Source organism: Phyllostomus discolor, chromosome 10 (assembly GCF_004126475.2).
Source record: "Phyllostomus discolor isolate MPI-MPIP mPhyDis1 chromosome 10, mPhyDis1.pri.v3, whole genome shotgun sequence".
In the NCBI taxonomy this organism is placed as follows: Eukaryota; Metazoa; Chordata; class Mammalia; order Chiroptera; family Phyllostomidae; genus Phyllostomus; species Phyllostomus discolor.
In genome coordinates this window covers 5,797,965-5,823,540 of record NC_040912.2, presented here as the reverse complement: position 1 = coordinate 5,823,540, position 25,576 = coordinate 5,797,965, and the positions used below count along the sequence as shown (strand labels likewise).

At 51.8% G+C, this 25,576-nt stretch overlaps 1 protein-coding gene across 4 annotated transcripts in view; it reads right to left on the bottom strand.

Moving 5' to 3' along the window:
• The window catches only part of ELMO1 (engulfment and cell motility 1), a 472,089-nt gene that overhangs the window by 113,101 nt on the left and 333,412 nt on the right, over window positions 1-25,576 (bottom strand). For 3 of the 4 annotated variants that reach the window (XM_036010403.1, XM_028526015.2, XM_028526016.2), the window contains one exon: window positions 22,390-22,526. In XM_036010403.1, the coding sequence (XP_035866296.1) occupies window positions 22,390-22,526 (137 nt within the window). Of the gene's footprint in view, window positions 1-940; window positions 2,501-22,389; window positions 22,527-25,576 lie in introns of those variants that run through there. The other variant, XM_036010404.1, reaches the window with a different exon arrangement.

Below are 25,576 nucleotides of genomic sequence, written 5' to 3'. Positions count from 1 at the left end.
GCCACACAGAATTTTAAGTTGGTAGCTAGAAGGGTCCCTAAAGGCAAAGAGTTTCTCCTTCCACACATTACCCCTCCACTGCCTGTTTACAACACCGCTGTCTTCTTCTTCTTGCTTCTACCCAACGAAATTGAAAATTTCATCACCAGTGTCAGAAAATGAACCCCCAGGGAGCAGAGCGATTGCTCAGAGCAGCCCTTCCCCTGGCAAAGAGCCAATCCTTGCACACAATAACTTTGCAAACCTCTCTGGTTTTCAGAGGCTGACAAGGATGCAAAACGGAGCCATCTCAAAGCATGGTTTCTGACAGCTAAAATGTGTCTGAATGCACGGCGCATCCTTGCAATTAATTTTTTCTAAAAGGAGAGAGAACATATTTCGATTCGGAGGCTGGCTTCATGCAAAGAGAAAGGGACACTGCCCGGCTCAGCTGCACGCTTCCCGAGCCGAGAACGGCAGCGCACGCCAGACAGATGCTTCCGTCTGCAGCTGGGGGTCTGCGGAGGGTTTGGCAGACCACCGTAATAACATCTCTCTTCACAAAGCAAATGCCAGCAACCCAGTGGAGCAGCTCACAGCTCAGCTCTGTGCCTCCCTCTCTCTCTCCCTTCCCAGCAATGCATCTTATCTAGTTTTACAGCATCTCCTTTTGAAATGGTCCCCGGGGGATAAAGCAGAACTCTGCGCCTCGCACTAACCGTAACAAGACAGACCAATGTCCGAGGGTAATGCACAGTCAACTACAAATGCGATCCCGGCCGAGCAAGGCATGCAGCCTTTGCAGCCCACGGGCTCCCACACCACAGGCACCCTAGCGTGCCTGCTCTTCCATGGGCGTGTTCCGATTCCCAGCTTTCTCCGCAGACAATAGGACAAAGCTACATGTGAGCTCAGCCTGCTAATACCAGCGGACAGATGTGGAAGACAGAGGTTTACTCACCAAGCTCCCGCAACTGCATCTTTCCCAACTACAAATACTGCTTCTAAGCCGCCGCCGCCACCGCCACCGAATGACTTAGAGCCGTTCCCCCGAAGAACAATGTGCGGGAACACCAGATGGTTCCTGAGTAAGCTTGTCGTTCGAGAGACAGGTTTCCAGTTGAGCCATGTGAATGGAGACTCGCCGCACACCTTTGAATGGCATACACTTCAAGTCCAGGAGAATGAGCATGGAGCTTTGCTTATGTTTATGGAGCTGGAGCCCAGGGGTGCTCCGATTGGCAGGAATCGGGGGAAGATCGGCCAATCAAAAGGAGCCTCCATTTCAGGGAAACTCCTGCTCATTTATTTAGCATCTTCAGGGATCATCCGCTTTTCTAGGAAGAGCTTTTTTCTCGTATAGTATTCGCAAGAGAAAAATATAACTTCATTTCAATGTTAGTGCCTAATGTCTTTCATCAATAAACTTACAGCTCCTCTTCTTGGCATGCCCCAATACCCTCACTTCCCTTCGTAAAGAACTAAAAGAAGAAAAGAGAGAAAGAAGAAGAAAAAGAAAGCTGGTGATGGGCTGGCGAGAGTTCATATTCATCAGCCTCCACCTTGTTGGGAGAAAGGAGGGGAGAGCGCCTGGGCTCGATAATTACCGATTCTGTTGCCATGGAAACAGACTGGCTGCAGCGGGTTGGAATCGTGGAGAGCATCTGCTGCCAGGCCCATAATCAACTGCAATCTCCTCTCTCCCCCTCTCCTCACTTTTGTCTGATCGTGAGTTTGCTTTCTCCCTCCTTCTCTTCGTGTGCACTTTCCGTTCTTATCGTGTAACCGCCTCCCTGGGTACACACAGCACACGCACACGCACACCAGGCGTGCTCACGTGCCCAGAAACTCGTGCACGCTAGAGTGCGTCCCGGCAGGGTGCCCGGGAGGATCCACACTCCGATGACTCCTTCCTGGGATGACAATAAACACCCGTTCCCGTGCCTCCACTCCTTGTTAAAACTTATCGTAGGCTCACCTAAAAATGCCTGGGGTATCTTTTAAAGGATATGTCATCTAACAGCTTGGAAAGTCCCCCAGTAAAAGTTTGCAATGGCATTTCTGAGAAGGTATGGTGGCCACGGTTCCCAGCAAACCTTTGGAATGAAGGAATTACCCCGGAAGTTTGTGGGAGACTTTTAAGCATAATCTTTAGGCTCAGCTTCTTCTCTGCATTAGCATCTGTCCAAGGCCTCCCTGGGGGCTTCCCTGGATTTCCTCAGACTCCTCCCCTGCTTGCTCCAAACTCTCCTGGCCACCTACCTGTGCAGAGTTAATGTCACCCACTCTGCATGCACTGCTATCTTTCTCTTCAACAGCAGGGGGCACCACTGAGCAATGAATGGCTGCCTGGCCCCACAGGACCCAGGCCGAGATCAGAGGATGGTCAAGGCACAGGTGGGTGTCTGCAGGAAGTCCTCAGTCCTACAGAGATCCACTGAGAATGCTAAGTGGCAAAGAAGGCCATGATTCTGGCTTCCATTAGGAAGCAAAGAAATGATTCTCTGCCTAATCGTCATGAACCTTCGTTTTCCTAAAGGTCTCTCTGCCAGACCCGCTGCCCACAAACCATTAACGACAGACCAGACCTGGGGATTGGGGTGGGGGTGGGGGGCGGAGACCTCCCCCTTGCATGGCTCTGGCTCTGGAATCCAAGGTGGACTATGCACTCACCACACACTCACTGCCTCACAAGCAACAGTAGCCTGGGCTCCTTTGTTCCTACAGGACCCTCAGTCTTAATTAACCCCACTGCCACCCACCTGCCAGTGCTCGGCTTTGGCCCAGTGGTCTGGAGGTTGGATTTGCTCTTCCCAGAACCTAACTCTGGTTTTCCATTCTGCCTCTTTGTGCCACTGTGAGCTTGGGAAGAAATTCTCACTCAAGTTCTTCCTCCCGGGCCCCCAAATCCCACACTGGCGATCTTTCTCAGCTCTGCCCAGACTGCCTCCGCCTGCACGGGCCACGGAGACCTCAGTGTTTCCCTACTGGCTCCCTGGAACATCTGTAACATGCCCTGTCTTCTCCATTCCAGCACGGGGACCCACACCCCTTGGCCCCGTCACCTTCCCGAGACTGTCCAAATCGCCGCTGCTTTTCTGCAGAAACATGTCGTTTCAACAAGGCTTTCCCTGAACCAGAGTTAACCACTGGTTTGTTACTCACAAACACCCAGGGAGAACACTGCACTAGTGACAACACCAAGTAACACTGCTTTTGTCTTACAGCGTAACGACTCCCGTAGAAGGGGCCTGAAGACACAAGTAATGAAAAGACTTACTGAGGGGGGAGGAAGTGTATCTTGCAAGAAGCGATATTTGAGCTCAGATCTAAGGGTCCAGGTCAGTGAACGGAAGGTGATGAGATTAGCATCTGAGACGTAAGTGGTGATACGTGCACCAGTATCGGTGGTGATATGTCCAGCAGGACCTGGGCCAGGAGTGGGGCGGCTCTGGGACTTGCAAGCAGCCCGTGTGGCTGACCACAGGGAGAACGACCTGAGCTGATGAAAGGCTGCTGTGAGGTGAGCCTGCAGAGGGAGCCGAGGCCAGACCTGCAGGGCCCTAGAGACCACCTTCCCGAGCCTGGCTGTGGAACTACAAACAATGACAGCCACTCAAGTGCTCCACTGCCTGACTCCCACCCCTCCCCAACACACCAGCATGACTCCGTGTGCCCTTCAGTTGACCTCGAGAATATACGAACAGGACATCAGTCTGATGGAAACAATCTATTTCGAGGCCTCCATATACTCGTGGGTCTGATCTAGCTACCGTGCACTGAGCAATGAATAGCCCAGCTGCAGTCTAAGCACCTGATCTGGATTCACCAAGTCAATCCTGAGGACGATAACACCTTCTGAGAGGTGTGGTTAGTGCCCCTATTACACAGAATGAGGGGGCTGAGACACGAAGGGGTTAACTACCTTGTCCCAGGCCACAAAAATAAACAGGGGCGGAGCTGGGATTTGAACCCAGGGATTCTAGCTCCACTTCCTTGAAGCGCCACCTGCAGGGACCACCTCCATGGGAGCTGTCCGCAGTTCTCATCGCAACGCGGAGTCCTGGGGCCCCGCTGCCTCCCTCTGAAGCCAGAGTCTCAGGGAGCGGAGCCAGGAAACGTTCCCCCGAGCTCCGCAGGGCACTCGTGGGCATACCGCACGCCCGGAGATTTGTTCACGAGAGAAAGGAGACGAACCCTAAATTAATCCTTAATGCATAAAATGCAGAAGGGCTTTTTTTTTTTTTTTTTTTTTGGAGAATGAAGACATCTCACTACTCCACACCATCCCCCAAAGACCCGTCTACAGCGGCACAAGGCCGCCCCCTGGACCGGCCGCCAGTTCTCCAGATGGGGGGGGCACGGGGTGCACCTCACAGCTCAGGAGCTACGCGTGAGCAGGCCCACGGGGAACGGACACTCGGGCTCCCACAGGCCAGGCTCGCCGGGTGGTTGGAGATGCTACCGGACCCGCCCGCAGTGAGAGGGGCAGCTGGGCTGTCATCATGGCCACCGTGAACGGTCCTCCGCCTTCTTCAGGTTACTTTTTCCCCCAGAAAATTCGTTTTCAAACCAGGATTTCAAGGTACACAGAATATATTTTGGCCTTCAGTCTGATCCACCCGCCTCATCTGTTCGAAAGCCGGCAAGCGGGCTCTCCGGGTCACCCAGCTCATCACGGTTCGAGCTCTGAAGAACACGCAGCTTCCCCCGCGTGTGCAGAGGGGTCCCGTGAGACGAAGCTGCTACCGTCTCCGGAGGGTCTTCCTGGGCGCCTCCCTGTGGCGGCATCCCGCCTAGCAGCGCTGGGACTGAGGCCACAGGCGGGGCTACTTGTTAGTCATGGCCGAGGTTTCCTCCCCAGACTGTGCGATGATGAGGGCGTGGCCAAGCCCAGAGAGCTGCCGGTGAACCTCAGAGAGACGGGGGACCTACAGTTTCTTGGCTCAACACCCCAACTCCTGTCTGCCAAGCCCCTGAGAGCCGGTCTGAAGCACGGATCTAATGGGCTGGCGCTCCAGGGGCTCAGAATGCGCTGCCGGGGCTCATCCGCAAGCTCCTGGCCACGCTCAGGTTTCCCGCGTGCTGTCTGCACAGAAGGGAACCCCGCACCCGACACCCGGAAAGTTCCAGGAGCAGCCACCCCCCCGGGCGAGCATCTGACCAAAACCACAGGGGACCCCTCCTTCCGCGTCGTCCCGCCTGCAGCCTGCCCCCTCGGCTCTGCGCTGCGCTGCGCTGGGCAGGCCCCGCTGCCACCATTCACTCTGCGTTTTCTTGGGTCAGATTCCAGCTAATTCAATTCCACTCCTTTCCGTAAACATGATTTATGAAATGTGTTATTACCAAGTCTGAGGTAATTCGCATGCTTTGTAATGCTTCTTAAAATAAATTCACAAATGGAAAAAGAATTCTGTTCGGGGGTATGTGTGTCTGGATCAGGAAATACAATGACTGTCGCAGAAAGAGTCCTAAACTAGCTGCCTCAGCTCTCCTTCGTCTCCCTACAGGTGAACCGCACGTATACTGAGCAACTGCAAGGGGCTGAGGGGCTTCTACTTACTAGGTATAAAGGGGTAGCACTAACGGCAAGTCCTTCCATGTTCCGAGTCCAGGTTCAAGATCGATCACTTGCACTCCCTGGGCTTGCCTTTCTTTCCTCAGGAATCATGCTCCTCGCTGGCATGATGTGACGGTAATGACCCCCTTCGTTAATGACATGACTACGGCGAGCCCCATTCTTGTTTGCTTGTTTCACTGTTTAAAGGAACGTGACTGGCCTCAAGGAAATCCCGAACACACAGGGTGTGTGTTGCAGGAGGCTTACCTCTGGCCACACCTTAGTCTCCTTCAGGCACCCCTACCCCACTCACACGTGCCAACGTGAGCGCACGCACTTGCGTGTGCACACACACACACACACACACACACACAGGCTTACGTCCGCTCGGCTAACAGAAGCAGACAGGCCAGACCACGTGTCCCGAGGGTGCGAGGTCAGAAGTAGGAACTCTGCCCCAACGGGTAAGAAGTGTGGTCCCTATGGGCTCAGACTAGTGGCCGTACTTCATTCAGGAGGCCCTGGGGAGGTATTTCCCAGTCAGTTGGGTTGACCAGTGTATAGTTATCTCTGGTTTTATTTTTTTACACAGTGCATTTTGAGAACCAGAATAGAAGCAAAACCTCAACTCAGTGTGGTCGGGATAACTTTTACATCTTCCTATCCCCAAGGGGAGGTAATTATTATAACATTCTAGAAAGATCCCCCTACACGGAGAGCTACTTCCCTTCTCCGCACCCTTGTGAAGAGGCAATCGTGAGCAGAAGTTACAGAGCCTGTTGTAATGTCGTTTTATCTCTAGGTCCCTGGATGCTGAGCCCCGTGGGACAGAGCCTTGGCGTCAGTGGGAGAAGGGGAGGACTCGGACATAGCAAATGCAGACGCAGTGAGCACTGACAGGGCCCGCCTTCCTAAAGGGAGCCTCAGACTCATGGCGTTAAGGAGTACGACCTCAGGCACCACCCACTAGGGGAGACTCGGGCTGCAGGACTTGTGAAGCAGTGTACTAGGGTACACCGTGGCTTCAGAGTCCCCGTAAGCCAGGAGTTTGGAGCAAGAGAGACTGTTCTGGTAGCATCCTAAAGCTGAGTTACGTTTCGAAACTCATATTTATGAGACATGACTATGAAGAAGCTTATCTGGACTTGGCTCTTTTTGTATTTCCCTTAAAAGGCCTAAAATATAAGCAACATCTATAACCACTGAAGTAAAACCAGACCAACAGCAAGCAGGGCCACCATCGACAGATCTCCAACCCACACGTTTCTCCTTCCCTCTCCCGGAGCATGACCCCTGGCAGGGGCCGTCATCGGCATCCCTAGGGCTGGAGGGTCCAGGTGCGGAAGTCCCAGGGCACGGCCACACGGGACGGGCTGGCCCGGGAAGAACAGGGGGACGGGAGCAAGGCGCGAGGCGATGCACCACCCTCTCCGAGCGCCTGCAAAGGAATCGGTGGTGGAACTCTGAACGCTTATCACCGTGCCAGCTCGGATTTTCCAAATATACCATGGAAATGCATTCCAGGATGGCAGGCTGATGAGAAGTCGTGCCAAGAGGAAATAGGAAAATGCCAAAACCCTCCGCTCAGCCCTGCCAAGCACGTCCTCTGGCAATATGGTGGCAAAAAGCGACGGGGCCAGTGGTAGGAGCCACAGTCTCATGTGACGAACTCGGGGAACGGTTTCTGCACGGCTGAGAAAGGAGACGCGTCCGGGCTACCGGCACCTTCTTCTTGCTTTTCAGATGAGACGCACGAGTAAACCTCTCTGAATTCTGCAACACATGTCAACCTCACGTGCACATGAGTCTACCTTTCGAGGAAAAAAAGGATGCTCTGGTATTCTGAATTGGAGAACCAACTTCGCTGCAGCTGGTGGAGATTAAATCTGTTTTATCAAATAATGAACACTGGAGGCCCTTACTTTCTCTTTTCTTTCTGCTCACAGATTCACAGACGACCTGTGTCCGGGTCTCCTCTTACAGCGGGGACCCCAGGGTGTCAGGACAGGGTAACTCGGGGAAAGAGTGGAGGGCTTCTGAGCAAGAGGCAACCGTGAAATTCTAAAAGGTAAGTAGATACAGTTGACCCAGGTGAGGAGGGAAGAGGAGGAAAGGGCTAGAGATTTAGGCAGTCAGTTCCAAAAAGGCCATGTTCTGAGATGTGAGATGGGCAGGCAAAGCAGAAGTAGTTTGGGGGCTTAGAAGGGGACCCATGCGGTCTGTGCACAGCCAGAGGTGTGTACCTGTGGGTGGAGACCCCCACAGGACCAAGCAGGTTACCATGGGGCATTCTAGAGCGTGTCCTGTTTAAAGGTGGCTTTGTGGGAGGCCAGTCACAATGACACTGTGTGCCCAGAGTCCCTGTGACTCTGAGTGACACCCCAGAGCCTCTTCAGGGAAACCAGCTCGGTTGTCCCCACCCCTGGTGGCCCGGGACTGCCACCACAGGGCAGGCTTGTCCTTGATGTCTTCCAACGTCATCAGCATCACCAGCTTGTGACACTCCCTCCCTGCTGTACTCCATTTGTCCTCTGATTAAAGCAGGCTTTGAACTATGACCGTGACCCCTCGGCAAATGATATTGACAGGTTGTCCCCAACTCTCCGAAAGAAAAAGATCTGCAAGCTAATTTGTGCCGCAATGAAATTCACCTCAGATAAAAGATAATTTTATTTCCTTGCTCAGCACTTGCCTGCATCTTTAAGCCGGTATTTTAAGAAGGAGTTAATTTAATACTATAAATAAAAATTGGCCCCAAAGGGCAATAACCAATCCATTTACATGCAAAAATTCTCCTCCTCCAAGTCATCCCAAGGCCGTCGTGAAACCTGATGCCCCCAAAGCACCACCTACAATGTTCTCAACCCAGTGACAAGACAGTCACGTGCATCGAGAAGCAAATACTTTGAACAACCACATAGGCTCAGCCACACCCAAGTCCTCTTGCCTATCTTTTTGGAAACGCATTGTCTGTGAGAAATAGAAGCTGTTCTGCACGCACGCTGAAAAAATATATTTCACTAAAAAAGTCCAGCTTGGAAGGAAAGAATGGGCCCCCATTCGTTCAGGTAACGTTCAGGAGCCTCGTGTTCCTTTCAAGGCGTGGGAGCCCCAGAACAGGGCCTGCCTCGCCTGGGAAGCAGCAACGCTCCACTTAGTACACCTTCTCTCCCTGCATGTGCCCTATTTCCGTCAAACCTGCTCGCCTCTGAGCCTCCATTCACACGTTACAGCCCTCCTAAGGACAGTGCTCCTCTGCGGGATGCCGTCCTCTGACTCATCCCCATACAACGTTTGCTGCTGTGCATGTCCCACTCTTTCCTCAGGACCTCTCCCCGGAGGCGTCCCCGGTTCTGCGAACGCCTTAGAGTCAGACCGATGCACACTGCCCCAGGAATACCGTCTCTAGATGTCTCGGGCACCTTAGCCAAGAACACAAAATCTTCTCGCAAACCATTCTGCTTCGGGAGGTTGCCAAAGCCTTCCGAGTGCTTCCCTGTCACTCCACCCGACACGGTGGAGGAAGCGGTGAGCCGAAGCTATCTTTGAAAACATCTCGGTGACTCATCTCATTTCCCTCCCGTTCCTTCCTCCTCCCACTCAGCGATCCCCACCCAGCCTCGGAGGGAACAGGGGGTGCGGGAAGCACTCTTGAAGGTTCCCCTTCTGAAACCAGCGCTGCAGGCAGGCCAGGTGCTGGGCCGGTGCTGGCTGCCACCTGGCTCACTTCTTCCCCGGCTGTCACATCTGCTCGGAACCTCCTTCCAGTTCCTGAGTCCCCCTCCAATGGAGCCTCAGAGGGCTTTTGATCTCGGCACCAATCAACCGCAGGCTGAAGACGCAAGGAGCAGGCTGAGCTAGCACAGCTGGCTCCGACCCACACTTCGTTGCAAGGCAGAATGAGCCCGCTCCACCTGACTTTGGAAGGGGAGGTGTTGAGGCCCAGGGATTCCCTGTAAAACAGGACCACTGACCAGACCCTACCTGGCGCTGGCTGACGATTCTGCAACCTCTTATTTTAAACGTAAAAAAAATATGACCGCAGAACATACATGTTCAGTTAAGAAAAATGTGTAACTTTAAAAATACAATGAAAAAGAAAAAGTTGCAATTAATCTCATCATGCAGAAGGAATCATTGTTAAAAATCGTACAAGCTCAAGGTCAAACCCTCTTAGTCTATAGTTTTTACTTAGATAGGATATGATTTTTGCATCCTGCTCCCTCACAGTTAACATAATATAGAAACTGTTTTCTTATATTCACATACTATTCACAAATGTCATTGTGAATGACTGAAAAAATTTAACATAGAAATAAATGGGCCTACTCATTAATTTATCATATCCTCATTGCTGAACTCTTGGGTTATTTTCCATTTTCTTGCTGCTATAAATAACAATAAAATGAACATCTATATTCAAACCTTTCTTTTTCTTCCCAGAATGAGCATCTCACTCTAAATAGCTGTACTGTGGTGCCTGGCTTTATAAATGAGGTCATCAATTGCTGAATTTCCCAACAGGAACTCTGTCCCCCCAAATTTCTCTAAATTCTACTGAAATGTCAAGGCTTCCTCCAGCAGAGTGGTGGCAAGGGGCCCTTTAATGTCACTGTGGATGACAATTCTTCCTTTCCTTTTGCAGGAGGAGCTGCAGGTCTGCTGCCCGCTGCAAAGGAGGGACAGGTGGAGGGGAGGTAATGGCTTCACAGACGACAGGGTTGGGTGGGGGGGTGGGGGGCTCCCAGCCTCAGCCGCAGCCTGGTTTGGGGTGCCGGCATGTTTGCGAGCGCCACGGCCTCTGGCCTCTGTGCAGGCACACCGACCAGCGTGGAAAATCACTGGCTTTTGTCAGGCAGCAAATATCACCAAAATACAAACTGAAAGGTGTTTTTAAGGCACACATACAAATTCCTTTTCTTTCGCTCCTGGAAATGCCGGAAAGAGTTTTTTTTTCCTGGTCCTAAAAGCAATTGTCACTCTGTAAGAATCACTCCTACTCTTGTTATATCTCAGCTACAGAGCACTCTTCACTCAGGGGCTGAATTCGTTCTGTAGTTTGCAAAGTTTATTCTAGAACATGCCTTTCCCTTTTACAGCATTATCAGCTTACTGAAATAAAGAAACACCACAAGCTTCTCTCTTTCTTTTTCCCCTGTTGACGGCTGGATAAAAATTCAAAGCAGGTAACATCCTGTTGAGCGCCTACATAATTCTTTTGGTAAGCATCCTGGGGTTGAAAGGTGAAGTTTTGTCTTTGTTCTCAGGAGCAGAGCCAAGAAAGACAGAGTGTAGATAACTAACTACAATCTGAGACCACAGTTTCAAAAGGTACCTTCCAGAACTCTGCAGCATTGTTGAGACAGGGTATGTGGCGAAACGCTTGTGACCGCTGGGGGCTACAGGGACTACCAAGAAGACGGAAAGACGGACCCACCATGGGTTTATGGCTTAGAGCTGGCAGAAGACCAGCTCGACCCCAATGGTGACTAATTCCATCTCACGGCAATCCCTAGCCTCATTATACTCGCTGTAGCTCATCAGCATGCTACGGACATGCCACCACGATCCTAAATAGAAAGCCTATATAAGGAGACCACATGGCCAATGCAAGAAATGTCCACCCCGTTCCTGGACGAATCCTAAATCCCCCTCCCCCTCGCTGAATGCCCAACCCCCGCCTCAGTCAACCTCCACACAGGAAGCAAATCTTGCTGCAGGAGCGCTGCACCGTCTGGGGCGTAGCCCACTCTCTGTCTCACCGCTTCGCTAATAAGCTCACTTTCCCTTGACCCTCGGTGCTGGCTGGAGTTCGCACTCTTTCCTGCAGGAAGCCAAGAACCCACAGTGGGTGTCAGACCTTTTGGGTTCCGGGACCCCCAGAATGCCGGAATCATTGTGTCAAGGCAGACAAGAGGTAGCCGGAGACATGTTTAAGGGAGTGGCTTCTTTCTAGCCTTAAATTAGAATAACAACAGCTCTTCTCCATCTCCACTCGTCTCTTAGAAACCATGCCTTCTGCGGCTAAATGGTTCCAGGTATTCAAAATATAGAGCAGTGTATGTTGGCGTCACCGTCTCCTCTGGAGCTTAGTCATGTTTGTCGCCGTCCTCTGAAATTTTATTTTAAAAATATCGCTAGTAACTGGAACAATGATAATTTATTTCTTCCACTAATATACGCAGAGTATTGTGTATATACCTGTGTGTGTGCTCATGTTTAAAGCCACGGGAAGGTAAGTGGCCAACAGGGTCACGTCCTGCAAAGAAGGCAAAGAAGGCAGAGATTTAAGTATGTGCATCCAAGGCCACTCTTAACTTTGTCAAAACTTGTGGCTTTTGTGACAAACGAGGTTCTCAAGTACTGACAATATAATTTAGGGCTATTAGGGGCACGTCAATGATTTAGTTACATTTTCTGTGAGGGCAGGAGGCAGGTCATAACCGATCAATACATTGATGGGCAGTGAGAAGCGGTGGTAACCAGAGGCAACCGTTGAGGGAACTTGGCTCAGAAGGGTGGGCGAAGGATGGAGAAGTAGTTATTCGTGTGGGTTTTTAAACGCAGGAGATTTGAGTGCATTCACACACCAGCGGGAAGACGGCACCCAAGAAGAGGAGACGGACGACGTCAGGGCCAGACGAGGTCACGGACTGGGTCCCAGGGCAGGTGAGAGGGAAGAGGAAGGAGGCAAAGCACAGGAGAGGAGGCCGCCTCGGGTGCACGGGGGCAGCTCTATCCGGAAAGGAAGGGTGGGGCGTGCACAGGTAGGAGGACCGCCAGGGTCACGGGGTCAGCTAGGGGCAGAGCCCCCCTCATACCAGGCCTGGAGGACCATGGGACCCTTCTTGTCCCTTCCCTCATGGAAGTGGCCCAAGCGCTTCCCATACGTTAGGATAAACCAATGTAATTTTAAACTCCTGCTATTCTGAAATAGTCAGGTGTTGGCCATTCCCTATGATCAGTCCAACCTTGGCTCATTTGGCCCCCACAACAACCATGCTAAGTTCCACATGTCACCAACAAAGAGGCTAAGAAGCAGGGCAGGGCGATGCATCTGCCCGAGGTCACCCAGCAGGGAGATCACGGAGCTGGGATTTGAACCCCACACTGTGGGTCCAGGGTCAAGGCTCTTGACTCACTGAAGTTCTCGTTTGAACTTATTCTTTCTTGGTGAACTTCCAGACCCTCCTCCTGATTCCTAAGCTATGGGAGGGGGTTGGAGAGTGGGAAGGTGGGTGGAGTGAGGGAGTGGGGTGAGGGGTGGGGGCCGAGGTGGAGGACGTGTGACGGCTTCAGGTAGGCCTCCCTCCATCATCAACCACCTGGGTCCTAAGGTGTTGGACACACGTGCATTTAATGAATACACTATTCTGGCGAGCTGTGTCGAAAAACCACGGATGCTTTTATTCACAGTCATATTTTTCTGGTAGGTGCACAAGTGGATTTTATCTGTCCCCAAGAACTCAAAAGCAACTCCACATCCCTGGCTGACCCATGTCTGCTCGGCAGAGATTTGGAGCGAGTATCCACGGTGGCCCGGTGCCCCTGCCACAGCGAGACAAGCCAAGCAGCGTTTTTGAGCACGCTTCAGGTCCACGGCCTCCCCGTTTTAAACAGACTTTTTATTGCAATGATGTGCTTTATTAGAAACCACATCCCTGAGGCACGGTGCTTACCCTTTTCTGCTTCTGCTCCAACAACACACAGCGGCCGGGGAGCTTTTGGACAGAAGGCCATGCCCGGTGACTCACAAAATGGAAATGCGGCCTTGCGTGCCAACGACATTTACTTCTGCGGCAGCTCAAGCGGCGAAAAGCCACATGCCAGACCCCGCGGTTCCAGCCCGGTCACACAAAGGGACATGAGAACAAGAACTAAAGAAAGGGGACCGGGAGGGTTCCAGGGAGCTGACCGTCCCCAGCATTTAAAGCACGCAATCGCTGGGACAGGAATCAAGTCTTTCTACTCTGATGACGTTCTCGGGGAAAGCAATCTTTTTTTCTAATTTCAGAGGACTGTGGGGGATAAAGGTACACTGAGACAGACGATTTCTGTGAGCTGTGTGAGGTGCCCACGTTTCCATCGAACACGCTGGCTGCATGTGTTTCCTGGGTGTGCCTGGGGAGACGGCGGCCACCTAACTGGGGTGGGCTTCCGGACGGGTGTCTGTCCTCCCCACGGGAAAGTCCCTTGGCAGCCACCAGGAAGGGGAAGTCCCAGTAGTGACATTATTTTCCCCACTGGCCTGCAAACAGAAAACAAGACTAGCGGGGAGACAGAACACTCCTCCAAGGCCAGGGGAGGTGGGTTAAGCAGGCCTGAGAGAGAAATAAGAGATGAGTGAAGGTGAAAAAATGAACCAGAGGGATTTTTTTTTTAACTCAGAACTCCAAGCATGCTCCTCGTCAGTTTATTTTGCAACTGCTCAACGTCTTTGCAGCTTTCTGTTCACTTTGCATAAAGCCACAGATGTGAAACATAATCACTACTGTCATTTTTATTAAGAAATGACTGGCAAAATCATTTTGTAACTCCCTCAAAATTTTGACATCTGAAGAAGAGATTTGGAATGAAAGGTCTAGAAGTGTTTCTGAATAACATCTTTTGGCATTTGGGGCAAGAAAGTTCTTTATTCTATAGCACTACAGAATACTAAGTATCTATGGTCTCCAGGGACAAAACAATTAACTCAGGTTACCGGCCAGGTAGGCCATTTTAAATAATGAGCGAATTAAATATTTAGGGCCATGTATTCATTGGACATTCACCTCAAGTTAATTGGGCAGATACTACTTAAAAATACATTTGGAGGATATTAATATTTAAAGCTATGGTTTGCGCTTCCAATGATGTGTTGACTTCATTTGGAAAGACAGGTTTATAAATAAACTACTCCTATACAGCTAGAAGACACCTTCTGGAAGAAATTCTGAACTCCATGCTGCAGGGGCAGGGGTGAAGAGTTTCATGTTGAATGAAAAGAAGACGGTCACCAACTCACTGAGGCGGTGTTTGTGCCAAATCCTCACGTTGAATGCCAGCAGGCACACGGGGTGTCATCTCTGGTGGGGGGAGGAGGAGGAAGAGCGAGTGCCTGGGCCATGTAAGCACTGTGGAGTGCACAGGAAATGGTGGGCAGGTGAGCCTAGGAAGAGCTCAGGTCAGGTGAGGACAGAAGCACGGAAAGTACGTTAGGTGAATGAAAGAGGAATCTGAACATCTTGGTGGAAGACCAAGGTGGAACTTTATGAGGCAGGCAGTGGACCCAGATGGACGAAAAGCAAGGATATGGTCAGAGCTGTGTGGAAGGACATTTGGCAGATGGGAAGGTTTCAAAGCTGGGAGATGGATTACTAGCATAGCTGGTGTCTAAGTCAGCTATGGCCACGCTAATGCTGTGTAACAAATAATACCAACAGCCCCGAAGTTCTTCTCATACCCTCAGGTCTCCAGGTCAGCGGAGGTGGCTGTTTTAAGCTGTAACCCTGTGGGCAGACTGGGGATGCCTCCTTCTGAGGCCTCAGTTGGTAGAAGGAATACCGATACGACTGCTCCTTAACCTTCTGTTCTACCTTAAGGAGCACCTCCCTTCATAGATGTGCATTTCTCAACTCCCTTTTAACATCATTTACTTTGCAACTACGAGATGGATATTTTCTTTTAAATCAAGGTAGACTTGTACCTCATGAGATTACCTCTAATCTTATTCTTCTTAACTATCCAAGTCTGATTCCTATCTGCCCTGTATTTAAAATGCCTAAATCTCACTGTGCCTTACTTAAAATGTAGGCGACTTCCTTCGAATTGGCCATATACTCTTAAAGCAACTTCTGGGCCATCGCCAAGTCCCCCCTATAGCCCGGAGTGGAACAGGGGATTCCATACAGCACCCCAATGAGCAGGCAATAGAAGGGAAAGAAGTTTCAGAAGTCACCGAAGAGAGTTGCGCGGAGCAGCTAACTTAGAGAGTCGTCACAACTGTCCTGGTCAGGGGCGGTCTGCAAGGGAACCGAGGGACCGACACGTCCCACTTCTGCCCGGCGGAAGAACCTACCAATCCTCTCCTTCTCATCGTTGGCAAGTCTGAATCGAGCACATGTTACACATGCAACAAAAAGGTGCACTGATTCTAGAAGGACTTTGGAAACGAGAACTCTAAGCCGGACTTTGCACAAAGAGAAACTCAGAAGATGTACCGGTATATTTACTGACATCAGCCATATCCCAAATTATTCAAGAGACTAAGCCATCATAAGCATCATTCCTTTTCATAAATGCTCCAGTTTCAGAGAATGTGGAGAAAGCAAAGCACATAAGCAGCCAACGAAACCCAATAGTTAAGCTTGAAACAGATTTTAAACAGTTCAGCCATGTCTTAGGGAACTTACATGAACAGAGTCAACAATATCGAATGCCTTCTGGACACCTCAGGGTCCCCCTGTACTCCCCCCTCGTAACGAGGTACGGCTGGGCTGTCAAAGGCAAACCCAGGACAGTCCCTGGCAATGGTCCACTCCAAGGTCATCTCAGTGTCCTCACATCAGTCACCTCGACCTTGTACCGCTGAAGCCATTGTGCCTGTGCCGGCCCACGAGATGGGCTTCCTACTCAGTGAAAGGGCCAGCCAGTGGGAGGAGCTTGTCCCCTGTCCCTGGGAGTGGCTGCTGTCAGCGAGCCCCAGTGGCCTTTTTCCTTTCAGAGCATTTAGTGCTGAGACGCCTGGTGTTCCGGGCCTGATGGAGCCAAGCAGTTTATCCACCCGACACGGCTCAGGGCTCTGAGCCCGCCCAGCTGTGGGCACTTCCCTGGCCCCATCTCCCAGATGATGAGCCTGAAACTCACGGTGCTAAGTGCCCTGCACAAGGTCACCCAGCTGGCAGCGGTGCCCTGAGGCTGCGAGTCAGCTAAGCCAGTGTATTCCTCACTTAGGAACTGGTCCTTCTTGCTTTTAATCCAGCTGCGGCCAACATCTCCTTCCGCAGCCAGACCAAAGTCCAGTGGATTCCCACCCAGAGGGACGGAGAGATCCGTGTCTATAGATACTGGGACAAACTATCTCAGGGAATCAAAGCAGCTCAATTATACTTCAAGATCAAGTGCAAATCCCTGTCAGCTTAGGTTTATCTGTGCAGATCAGCACCTCTCCTTTGCACGGGGCAATTTACAGAGCTGCCCTGTGAGGACCCAATCCTTGCGGCGTCTCTAGGACTTAGTGTGTTATTATTACTGTTGTTGTTGCTGCTGCTGCTGCCACCAGTTTGCAGATGAGAAAGACCCTGGCAGCTCAAGGACATGCTCAAGGTCACACTGCTGGTGGGGGGCCGCAGGGGGATGGTCACCAGACTCTTCTGCTCGCTTTCGGCCTTGGCTCTTTCCTCCCTGCCTTGCATTCTCAGTGCGGGGGAGTGGGGAGGGGACAGGGTTGTGTCCCCAGGTGGTGAAAGGTGGTGTCTTGGAGGTGGAAAATGAAACCCAACCTACTCTTTTTCATGTACAAAGCACTATGTAGATATATACATAAATATGTATATATGTGTGCCTATATATATGCACACAAACACGCATTACATAAACAGGTAACAATATACCCGAGTCATTAAAATTTGGCGGGAGGGAAACACACCTAAAAAGCTTGTGAGAACAGCAGTGACGTGAGAGTTGAGAACCCTGGCTCCTCTGCTCCGAGGTCAGACACAAGTCACCTGGGGCCGGCACGTTGCCTTTGGCAGGTGCACGCACTGGGCGGGACCGGGAAAGAGACCAACTGAAAAAGGGGTCGGCGAAGGCGGTCTCTTTCTCGGTCCCCTTGCTGCCCCCGGCAGCATAACTGATGCTGGTGAGGACCGGGGCAGAACCGCTTTGATGATTGTCCAGCCCAGCACGGCCGACCCCAGGAAAAACGGTGGCAGCCCGTTCGATGAATAGTTTAAAAGCACTCACTTACACACACGCACGCACGAAACCATTCGCTACCTCTCTCGCAGAAACATGGGAGGGAAAAATAAACCTATTCATATGATGCATTTGCTTCTGGAGCAGGTTCGATTTTCTTCGTGCCAAACCTACAGGCCTTTGTGCAACACGACAGGCCTTTTGAATAAATTCTCATAAACAGCCTAGACAGCTGGAAAATGGATAACCCCAGCGTCTGACATTAGGGCCCTTTAACAGACTTCTCCTCTCCTTAAATATTAATGTTTCAATTACAACGTACACCTACTTTATTAGCCACACCGGCCTCGGTTCCGATCAATACCAGCAGCGCTCGACGGAATTCTAATGAAGAGGAACAGCATCGCATCCTCCCCAGCCTCCCCTGCGTGCGGAGGCACAAAGCCCCCTTTCACAACTCGCTCCGAGATATTTTACAGTCACCTGCCTCATGCAAATGGCACTCATGTTTATTCATGCGGAGGGTTACAGACCACCTTTCATTCCCGGAGCCAGCTCAGCTAACCCACAGCATCTGCCTCACCATCACGTTGAGCTGGCCTAGCCCAGAGAGGGGGCTCCTGAATACGTAATCGCCCCCTGAAATACATGCACAGAAGGTCAGTCAGCTGGGAGCCGTAAGGGAGCAACTCTGTTTCTTTTTTCTAGTTATGCAGCCGCTGCCTTTAGGTTTCAAACAATCCCTTTTTCATGCTAAACGCTAACCTACCAGATGTGACTAGTTAGCGGGTATTTTCCACGGATCATCTTCCCGGGGGCTTCCTGGGACGCCCGCTCTGCCCCGCCCTCTCAGTCTTCCGGACCCAGAGAGTCTCTCCCGCTGACTCCTGGGAGCCTGGAGCCTCCTTGGGGCAGCCTCGGCTTTGTCCTGGGGGCCCGGTTTTCCCCCCGGGGCCCGGGCTCTCCTAGTTTAAGGGGTGGATTCTTATCTGCAAGCCTGAGATTGTAACCTCTACCATGTTGCGCTTTGCTTAATTAATATGCTGCTGGGTGACATTTTAAATAGGGCTTTTGTTCTTGAGTGGCTATGTTTCCCAGTCGTGAGTTTCTTCCACTTGGGTCATTTGAAAGCACAGCAACACCACTGGACCTTGGTTTTTAATGTCGATTTGAGAGTATCTAAAGTAACACCGATGCTACGAACAGATATCTGGGTGGTCCCTAGAAGGCTCAGCCATCCTTCAGCCATCTCCCAGCAGAGAGGTCTGGGCAACTCGGTACCTGCTGCAGAGCCACTACCCACCAGCCGGTAGGGACACGAGAGGCGTGGGACCAGCTGATTTCCGGGCTCATTCCCACGGCTTGTCAAATCGACAGCTAAGGTGTCTCATAAAGTTGTTTAGGGGAAGACACCACCAGACTCCATGACATTTTCAGCTTCAACACTATCTCTGCCATTAAATGAGTTATTTAATTCAGTTAAGAACTGTATTTGCGGTACACAGACAGCTTTCCTTTATACCCCCCCCCCCCTTTTTTTTAACATAGTGGCCAAAAAATGTCTTCTTTTAAAAAGTGCAATGAGTCCTGGCTGGCGTAGCTCAGTCGATTGAGCATGGGCTGCGAACCAAAGTGTCACAGGTTCAATTCCCAGTCAGGGCACATGCCTGGGTTGCAGGCCATGACCCCCAGCAACTGCATATTGATGTTTCTCTCTCTCTCTCTCTTTATCCCTTCCCTCTCTGGGAGTGAATAAATAAAATCTTAAAAAATTTTTAAAAAAGTGCAATGAAAAAACAACTCATAGATACAGACAACAGTATGGTGATTACTGGGCTAAAAGGGGGAGGGGGAGGGGGAGGGGGAGGGGGAAGGGGGATAAATGGTGATGGACGGAGACTCGACTGGGCGGTCAACACACAGTACAGTGTACAGATGATGTGCTGTAGAATCACACACCTGAACCCTATGTAATTTTATTAAGCAATGCTACTCCAACAAATTCAATAAAAAGTAAAAAAAAGTGCAATTGACTCATTTTTTAATAGACAGAATTTATCTTGTTACATACGAAAAGAACGCTTTACCACTGCATGTGACATTTTACTACTTCAAAGCAAGCTCACGTTATGACTTCAACTTAATATCACTCCACCATAAAAGGGAGCGATGGGATACTGGCATCCACTTTTTAAAACAATTTTTATTTTCAGGCGTGCTGCTTCTGAGTAGCAGAACCAGGGTTAGAACCTGGGCCTTTCGGACCGATGGACAGACCGTCTCACCAATGCACGCCACGTGTACCAGCTGGTGACGCATGTTCCGTGTGTCCCCTGACGGCGATCCCACCGACATGACTCACCTTCACTGGTCAAGTCCACCTTAACAAAAACCTTCACTGGTAGCTTTGACCCCGCCCTAAGACTTAACCGGTGTGTGCAGTGCCAGGGCCCTGGGCTAGCAGGGCTCCAGCTCCCTCCCCCTCGCTGATTCTAACGCAAGCCTGAGAAACACTGCCATGCACACGCAGGTATAGATTCTGACGTGTAGACCCTTGTTAGACTCTTTAAGGGGGGGCCACCAGCGACAAAATCTGCCAGTGCGACACCTGTACCAGAAACATCCACATCACTGCGTCCCCTCCCTGCCCTGCTCCGAAACGAGGGCGTCGGTGACGCGATGACAGCCCCACGTGCGCCAAGGTGCCCAGCGGTCGCCCGTCTCCTCTCGAGTGCCGGTAACCATGAATAACGCACGCTCTCGAGTATGAGCAGTAACAGGCGCAAACGCAGGAGACAAACCCCATGGCCCGAATCGATGGATCACCCTGCAGAGGCTGCTCTCCTGAGAAATCGAAAGAAATTACTTTCAAAGTATAAATATTTTAATCACTCTCTAATCCTACTTCTCTTATATAAATGAGAAAAAACAACCCATCTGCCGCTTCCCCAGTCCAGAGGAGGACAAAGACAGCCGCCCTTCGCACCTCAGCTCACGCGGCAGCAGGGACTACCCAGCGCACCTGACACCTCCAGACCGCGGTCCCACCCCAGGTGGGCTGTCCAAGAGATTCCCACGCTTGCCGGAATCTAGCCTTGTCTGCTGGGAAAGTTAAATTGTGGGTGAAGGGCTCCCGCTTCTCCAGTAATGAGCTGAAGAAGGCAGACCTCACGTTTCCGGTTGACGTTCCGACCCACCACCCACGCGTCCATTCACAGTGGCCAGAGCCTGAGACGATGCCAAGGAAAGGTCAAGAGAAATTAAGTCTGACGTTGAGCTTCTTGACAACGTTTCCGAATTCAAATTTGGACAATCTTGGGAGACAAGAAACACATGAACTGGGGCCAGGAACACCAAACCCACATTCGTTCCCTAAATTCAATCACTTCTGCTTCCGAGTTAATGACAAGGAGAAAAGTGAACTGATTAACATCTCTCTTTTCCAATTTATTATCTGCTAGAACAGAGCGGTGGTTAATAGGCTGACAGCAGGGGAAAAAAATCCGAAAGTTATCTTCCACGCCGGATTAGTGGCTCTCACACAGGGACATAAAAGAAGAGGGGTATAATTATAGCTGTGCCTGAGCAACCATTAGTTGGGACTCCGTGACTGGTATTATTCTGGCCTACCAGCAAAAGGGACAACGACAAAAAAAAAAGCTCATCTGCCCATGTCTCATTAATTTCATCTGATACATACACCTACAAATCAATCCACCTACAAATTAAATACACATCACGCCAGGGGAAATGCTGGCCCTTCTCCTGAGGCCAGGGGCTAATGGCCAGATTCTGTGAACGTGTCACCTTCTATGGCGAAGGGGAGTTTCGGTCGCAGATAGAACTGAGGTTGCTCATCAGCTCACCTTAAAGCAGGGAAGATGAGCCCAGATTACCCAGGGGGTCCAGTGTCATCCCACGTGTCCTTCAAAGTGAACACTCAAGGCCGAAGAGGGGTCAGCGTGATGAGACACGACGTGGGAAGGAAGGAAAGGTACGTTCTGAGAAAAGGTGGCACGGAGGCAGACAGCGACGAGAACATCAAGCCAAGCTGGAATCCATGTATTACATCACGTCGCAGGCACAAGTCCATGAGGCCCCCTGGGTTAGCTGTGAGATCTGACCCTTGGACTTTTAGAAAGAGGTATGTCCCTAGGACCAGGTCAGCAGACAGGGGTCATGAGGCCAACCACACAGTGACAAAGCAGAAGAATTAAAGGCTGACACACACCTGGGCCATCATTATTATTAACAGGGCCTTTATGTCAGGACGGAGATTTTGCTTATCTCGACAAGTGTGCACGGTGCTTCTGCTCCCTCCAGGGTGGTCAGCACCCTTGCCTCCACCCAGCACGTGCTCACAGGAAGAAATAAGAAGTTCACACTCTTGTAGAAAACCCAAGGACACCTCCATTCAAAGAACCAAATGCTTTCTCTAAACCAAAAGACGTTCCCCATACACTTACTCAACTCTCCGAAAGAGATCTCGTGGTGTAACAACAGGCCTGTCTGACACGGCCAAGGGCGAACTGTCTCAACACGCCCACAGTCCACGAAGACACCCCGCGACCTAGACCCAACAGGCGCCCTGATCTCTCTCCCCGTGGCAGCCCCTGCACAGGTGGGAGGGCAGCGTTATGCCCCCCACCCCAGTCGATCTGGCAATGGCGAGGCCTCCCAGAGCCGCACTGTTACAGGAAAAGCTCACCTGGGCATTGTTCTTCGCGAACGGAACGACATTGCTCCAAGCCTATTCCCAGAGACAGCAGAGCACCACCAACCCGGACGTGGGTCTGTCTGTCTTTCTCCCCTCTCAAGTCTCCGCAGACTAAAACCACAGCCCTCCCCATTCTCCCAGCTCGCCGCCTGCCGTCCCCGCGCCGCTGAGGGGCCATGCAGAGAGGAGGCACCGTGGACAGCACGATGACGCTGCCTCTGCCCCACGGTCAGCTCACCTTGTTGAAGTCTTCGGAAGTCGCCCTCATCTCTTTCCATGTCTTGTTCAGGAGCTGGATGCAGATGCAGAAGAACTCCTCGAAGGACCTGTCGTGCGTGAAGAACATCGGGTGGAAGTCGTTGCAGGTCTCACTGGCTGGAGGGGAGAGAAGGGAAACACGGGGGGTGTCTGAGACGTGAGACTGGAAGAGCAGCGGTGGGGGGCACTCCAAGGAGAGATGACGGGACTGTGCGGCTTCCGAGTTTAAGGCCAGGTGGCCAGACCTACCCCGAGGCACACATTCTGATGGAAGGAAGTCAGCTGCTGATGGCCGGCTGTCCCAGGCTCCCTGGAGTTGAGTACGTGCCTGTATCTGCCTTCCCCACCGTATAAAGACTGCACCAACCACCCCTCTCGGGCACAGCTCCTCCGTCACCCTGAATTCCCCCTTTCCCAGCGGGACAACCCGCAGGGGATGAGCTCTCCTGAATACACAATTAATGGCAACTTTGAAAATAGTATCCTTGATTATTTCTCCAGGGGGGTCTTTTTCCTCTTAGGCAGGGGGCAGGGGACATTTGAGACCGTTAACCATCTGGTGCCATGAACCACACTGCTTTGTATTCCCAGACACTGGTGGCTGGAGGCTAAAGCGATCCAAAAGGCTCGCAAGGCCGCCACTGGTCTGGTCCGATCGTGGGCCACACCGGGAGGTCAGCCAGCCCGCCGGCGAGCCCCACACAGCAGAGCTTCCCGGGTCAAACCTTGTGCTCTGGGTTCCGGCTGCTGCCACTGTGCCCCCTTCCCTGACCAGCACCCCAGCCTTCTCCTCCGCTCTCGGTCAAGGTTACATTCTCAGAGCCCTTTTACGTGAAGCACGTTTGATCTTACTGTGCTTCTTACTGCTTATGTCTAATGGACGAGGACACTGGGGCCAGAGGAATGAGGCTTTGTGACTCCCCTACACAGGGCCCTAGGTAGCTTTCTTCTAATTTTTTAACCTCACCTGGGGACAATTTTTTCCTTTTAGAAGGAGAGAAAGAAAGAGAGAGGGAGAGAGAAACATCATCTGGTCGCCTTTTGGTTGCCTTCTTGTACACACCTGCACTGGGGATCAAACCTGCAACCTCGGTATGTGCTCTGACTGGGAATCGAACCTGCGACCCTTCAGATTACTTGACGACACTCCAACCAACTGAGCCACACAGGCCAGGGCCCTGAGTGTGTTTTTTTTTTAATATAAACTCTTAAGTACAGTAAAATAATTCCTAAAAGACCAATTAGTCTTAGTCTTCAAGGCTCCAAATGGAGGAATTTCAAGCCCTAGAAACCCTGGAGAGGCGGAGGGCGTGAGGGGGTTACGGCAGAGACCTCTGTGCTGGGGAGAGCCCTGCTGTGGCCGTGTGGTGGAACCTCAAGTCCGCCCAGAAGCCTCTCGTGCAGGCGGAGGAGCCCGGACCAAACCCAACGGGACGCGCTCTGCCCGGGCAGGACCACAGCGGTTACACGCCGACCTCTTCTGTCTCCGTGCTCCAGGAACACGGTGAGCGCCTGACCTCTGAGACCGTTTACAACGACCGCAGAGCGCTGTGTGTTTGGACGGTCCTCCCCTCGCAAGGGTGGGACCCCAGAGGAAAACAGGCGCCACCTTCCAGACAAGGGAAGGACGCAGGCTAGCAGCCACCGGAGTGAGTCGTGGAGAAAGGGTCAGGGCCTGGGGCCCCAAGACGTGGGTTCAGGTCCGGGTCATGGCAAGCAGAAGCAAGTCATTTCCCCTTTCCGAGACTTGGTTTTCTTAAGTAAAAAAACAAACAACCAAAAATCTAGAAAGGAATCTCCCCTGCCTTCTCCAAAGGCCTCGGAGAGGATCAGATGGCACGATTCTTGGAAAAGTGCCTTGAGTGCACAAAAGCTGACGCAGGTACGGAGAAAGGTAGGCGGTGGCGGATACGGCATCTTGTGCCTGCGCATCGTTTCCAGGAACACCGGTTGTTCTTTGATTTCCCCCCAATTCCTAGTCCAGCCCGTTCGCGTCTCAGAAACCAGAGGCAAGAACCCATAAGTCACCCGACACCCAGCCTGCGTGACCAGCAAAGAGACGGCAAGAGCAGAAAAGGCCTGACCTGAGATGTGAAGCTCTTCCAGGAACAGGGAGCTCACACGTGCGCGTGCACACACACACACACACACACACACAGGCAGACAGCGTGTTTGCTGCTCCGGGAGATCCGCCCTTCCTAAACACCGAAGCCAAGGCCATTTCCGAGTCTACAGAAGCACTTGAAAGCGCTTTTGCCATCCACGAACCCCTCAGTAATCACATCATCACACTCTCTCTTCCCGGCCCAGTGTGAGGATACGTGCACTTCGTGCCCTTGTTCAAGTTTCTGTGGGGTTGCGGGAGCCGAGACAGCCGGGCAGATGGAACCCTACGAGCCCTGCTCGTGCCTGGGTGATGGGGGGAGGCAGTACCTCTGACAACTGGGGTGATGTGTTGGGCGTTATGATGCACCAGGGGCTCTACCAGCGTCATTCTCTGGGACAACCCTGGGGGCAGGCGTCATGCTCATCTTCACTCTCCATAGGAAGAAGGTGAATCAGGGAGGAGTTAACCCTTCTATGATGAGGGTTTTTTTTTTCAGGGGGCCCCAAATGAGCATTTGAGACCCACCGTTTGGTCAACCCAGCGGAAGGCTTCCTGCCTCAGTTGATGTGAAGAGTTTAGGGCATTTCCTGGTGACGGGCACTTCAAAAACTAGTGTCTTCCCCCAGACTCCGAGGAGCCCCGCATGCCTCCCCCAGCAACCAGGCTCCTGGCCTGCATCCCAATGGGGCTCACAGCAAGCGCACAGGCAGTACATGGTGACGGGTGACACCTGGCCATGTGACAGGGACTCCGATGGCCACGCCACTGCCACCAGCCACATGTCATGCCCTGCCTCACCCATTTCTCTTTTTAAAAAACAAGAACTAGAAGAGTCAGAAAGATCAGGCGACCTGTGCCAGGTCTCGTGGCTGCCAAGTGGCAGAGCCGGAGTATGGACTCGGCCAGCTTGGCCCCAAGGCCCGTTGCTGTCCTGGTGCATTCATTCCTTCACCCTGCTCCCCAGCTGAGCCTGCCTCCTCTGCACCCTCCCGCTCCCCGCGCCCATCGGGAAGAACCGCTTTTCTACCCACAGATGATGTTTACAATATGAAATCTTACC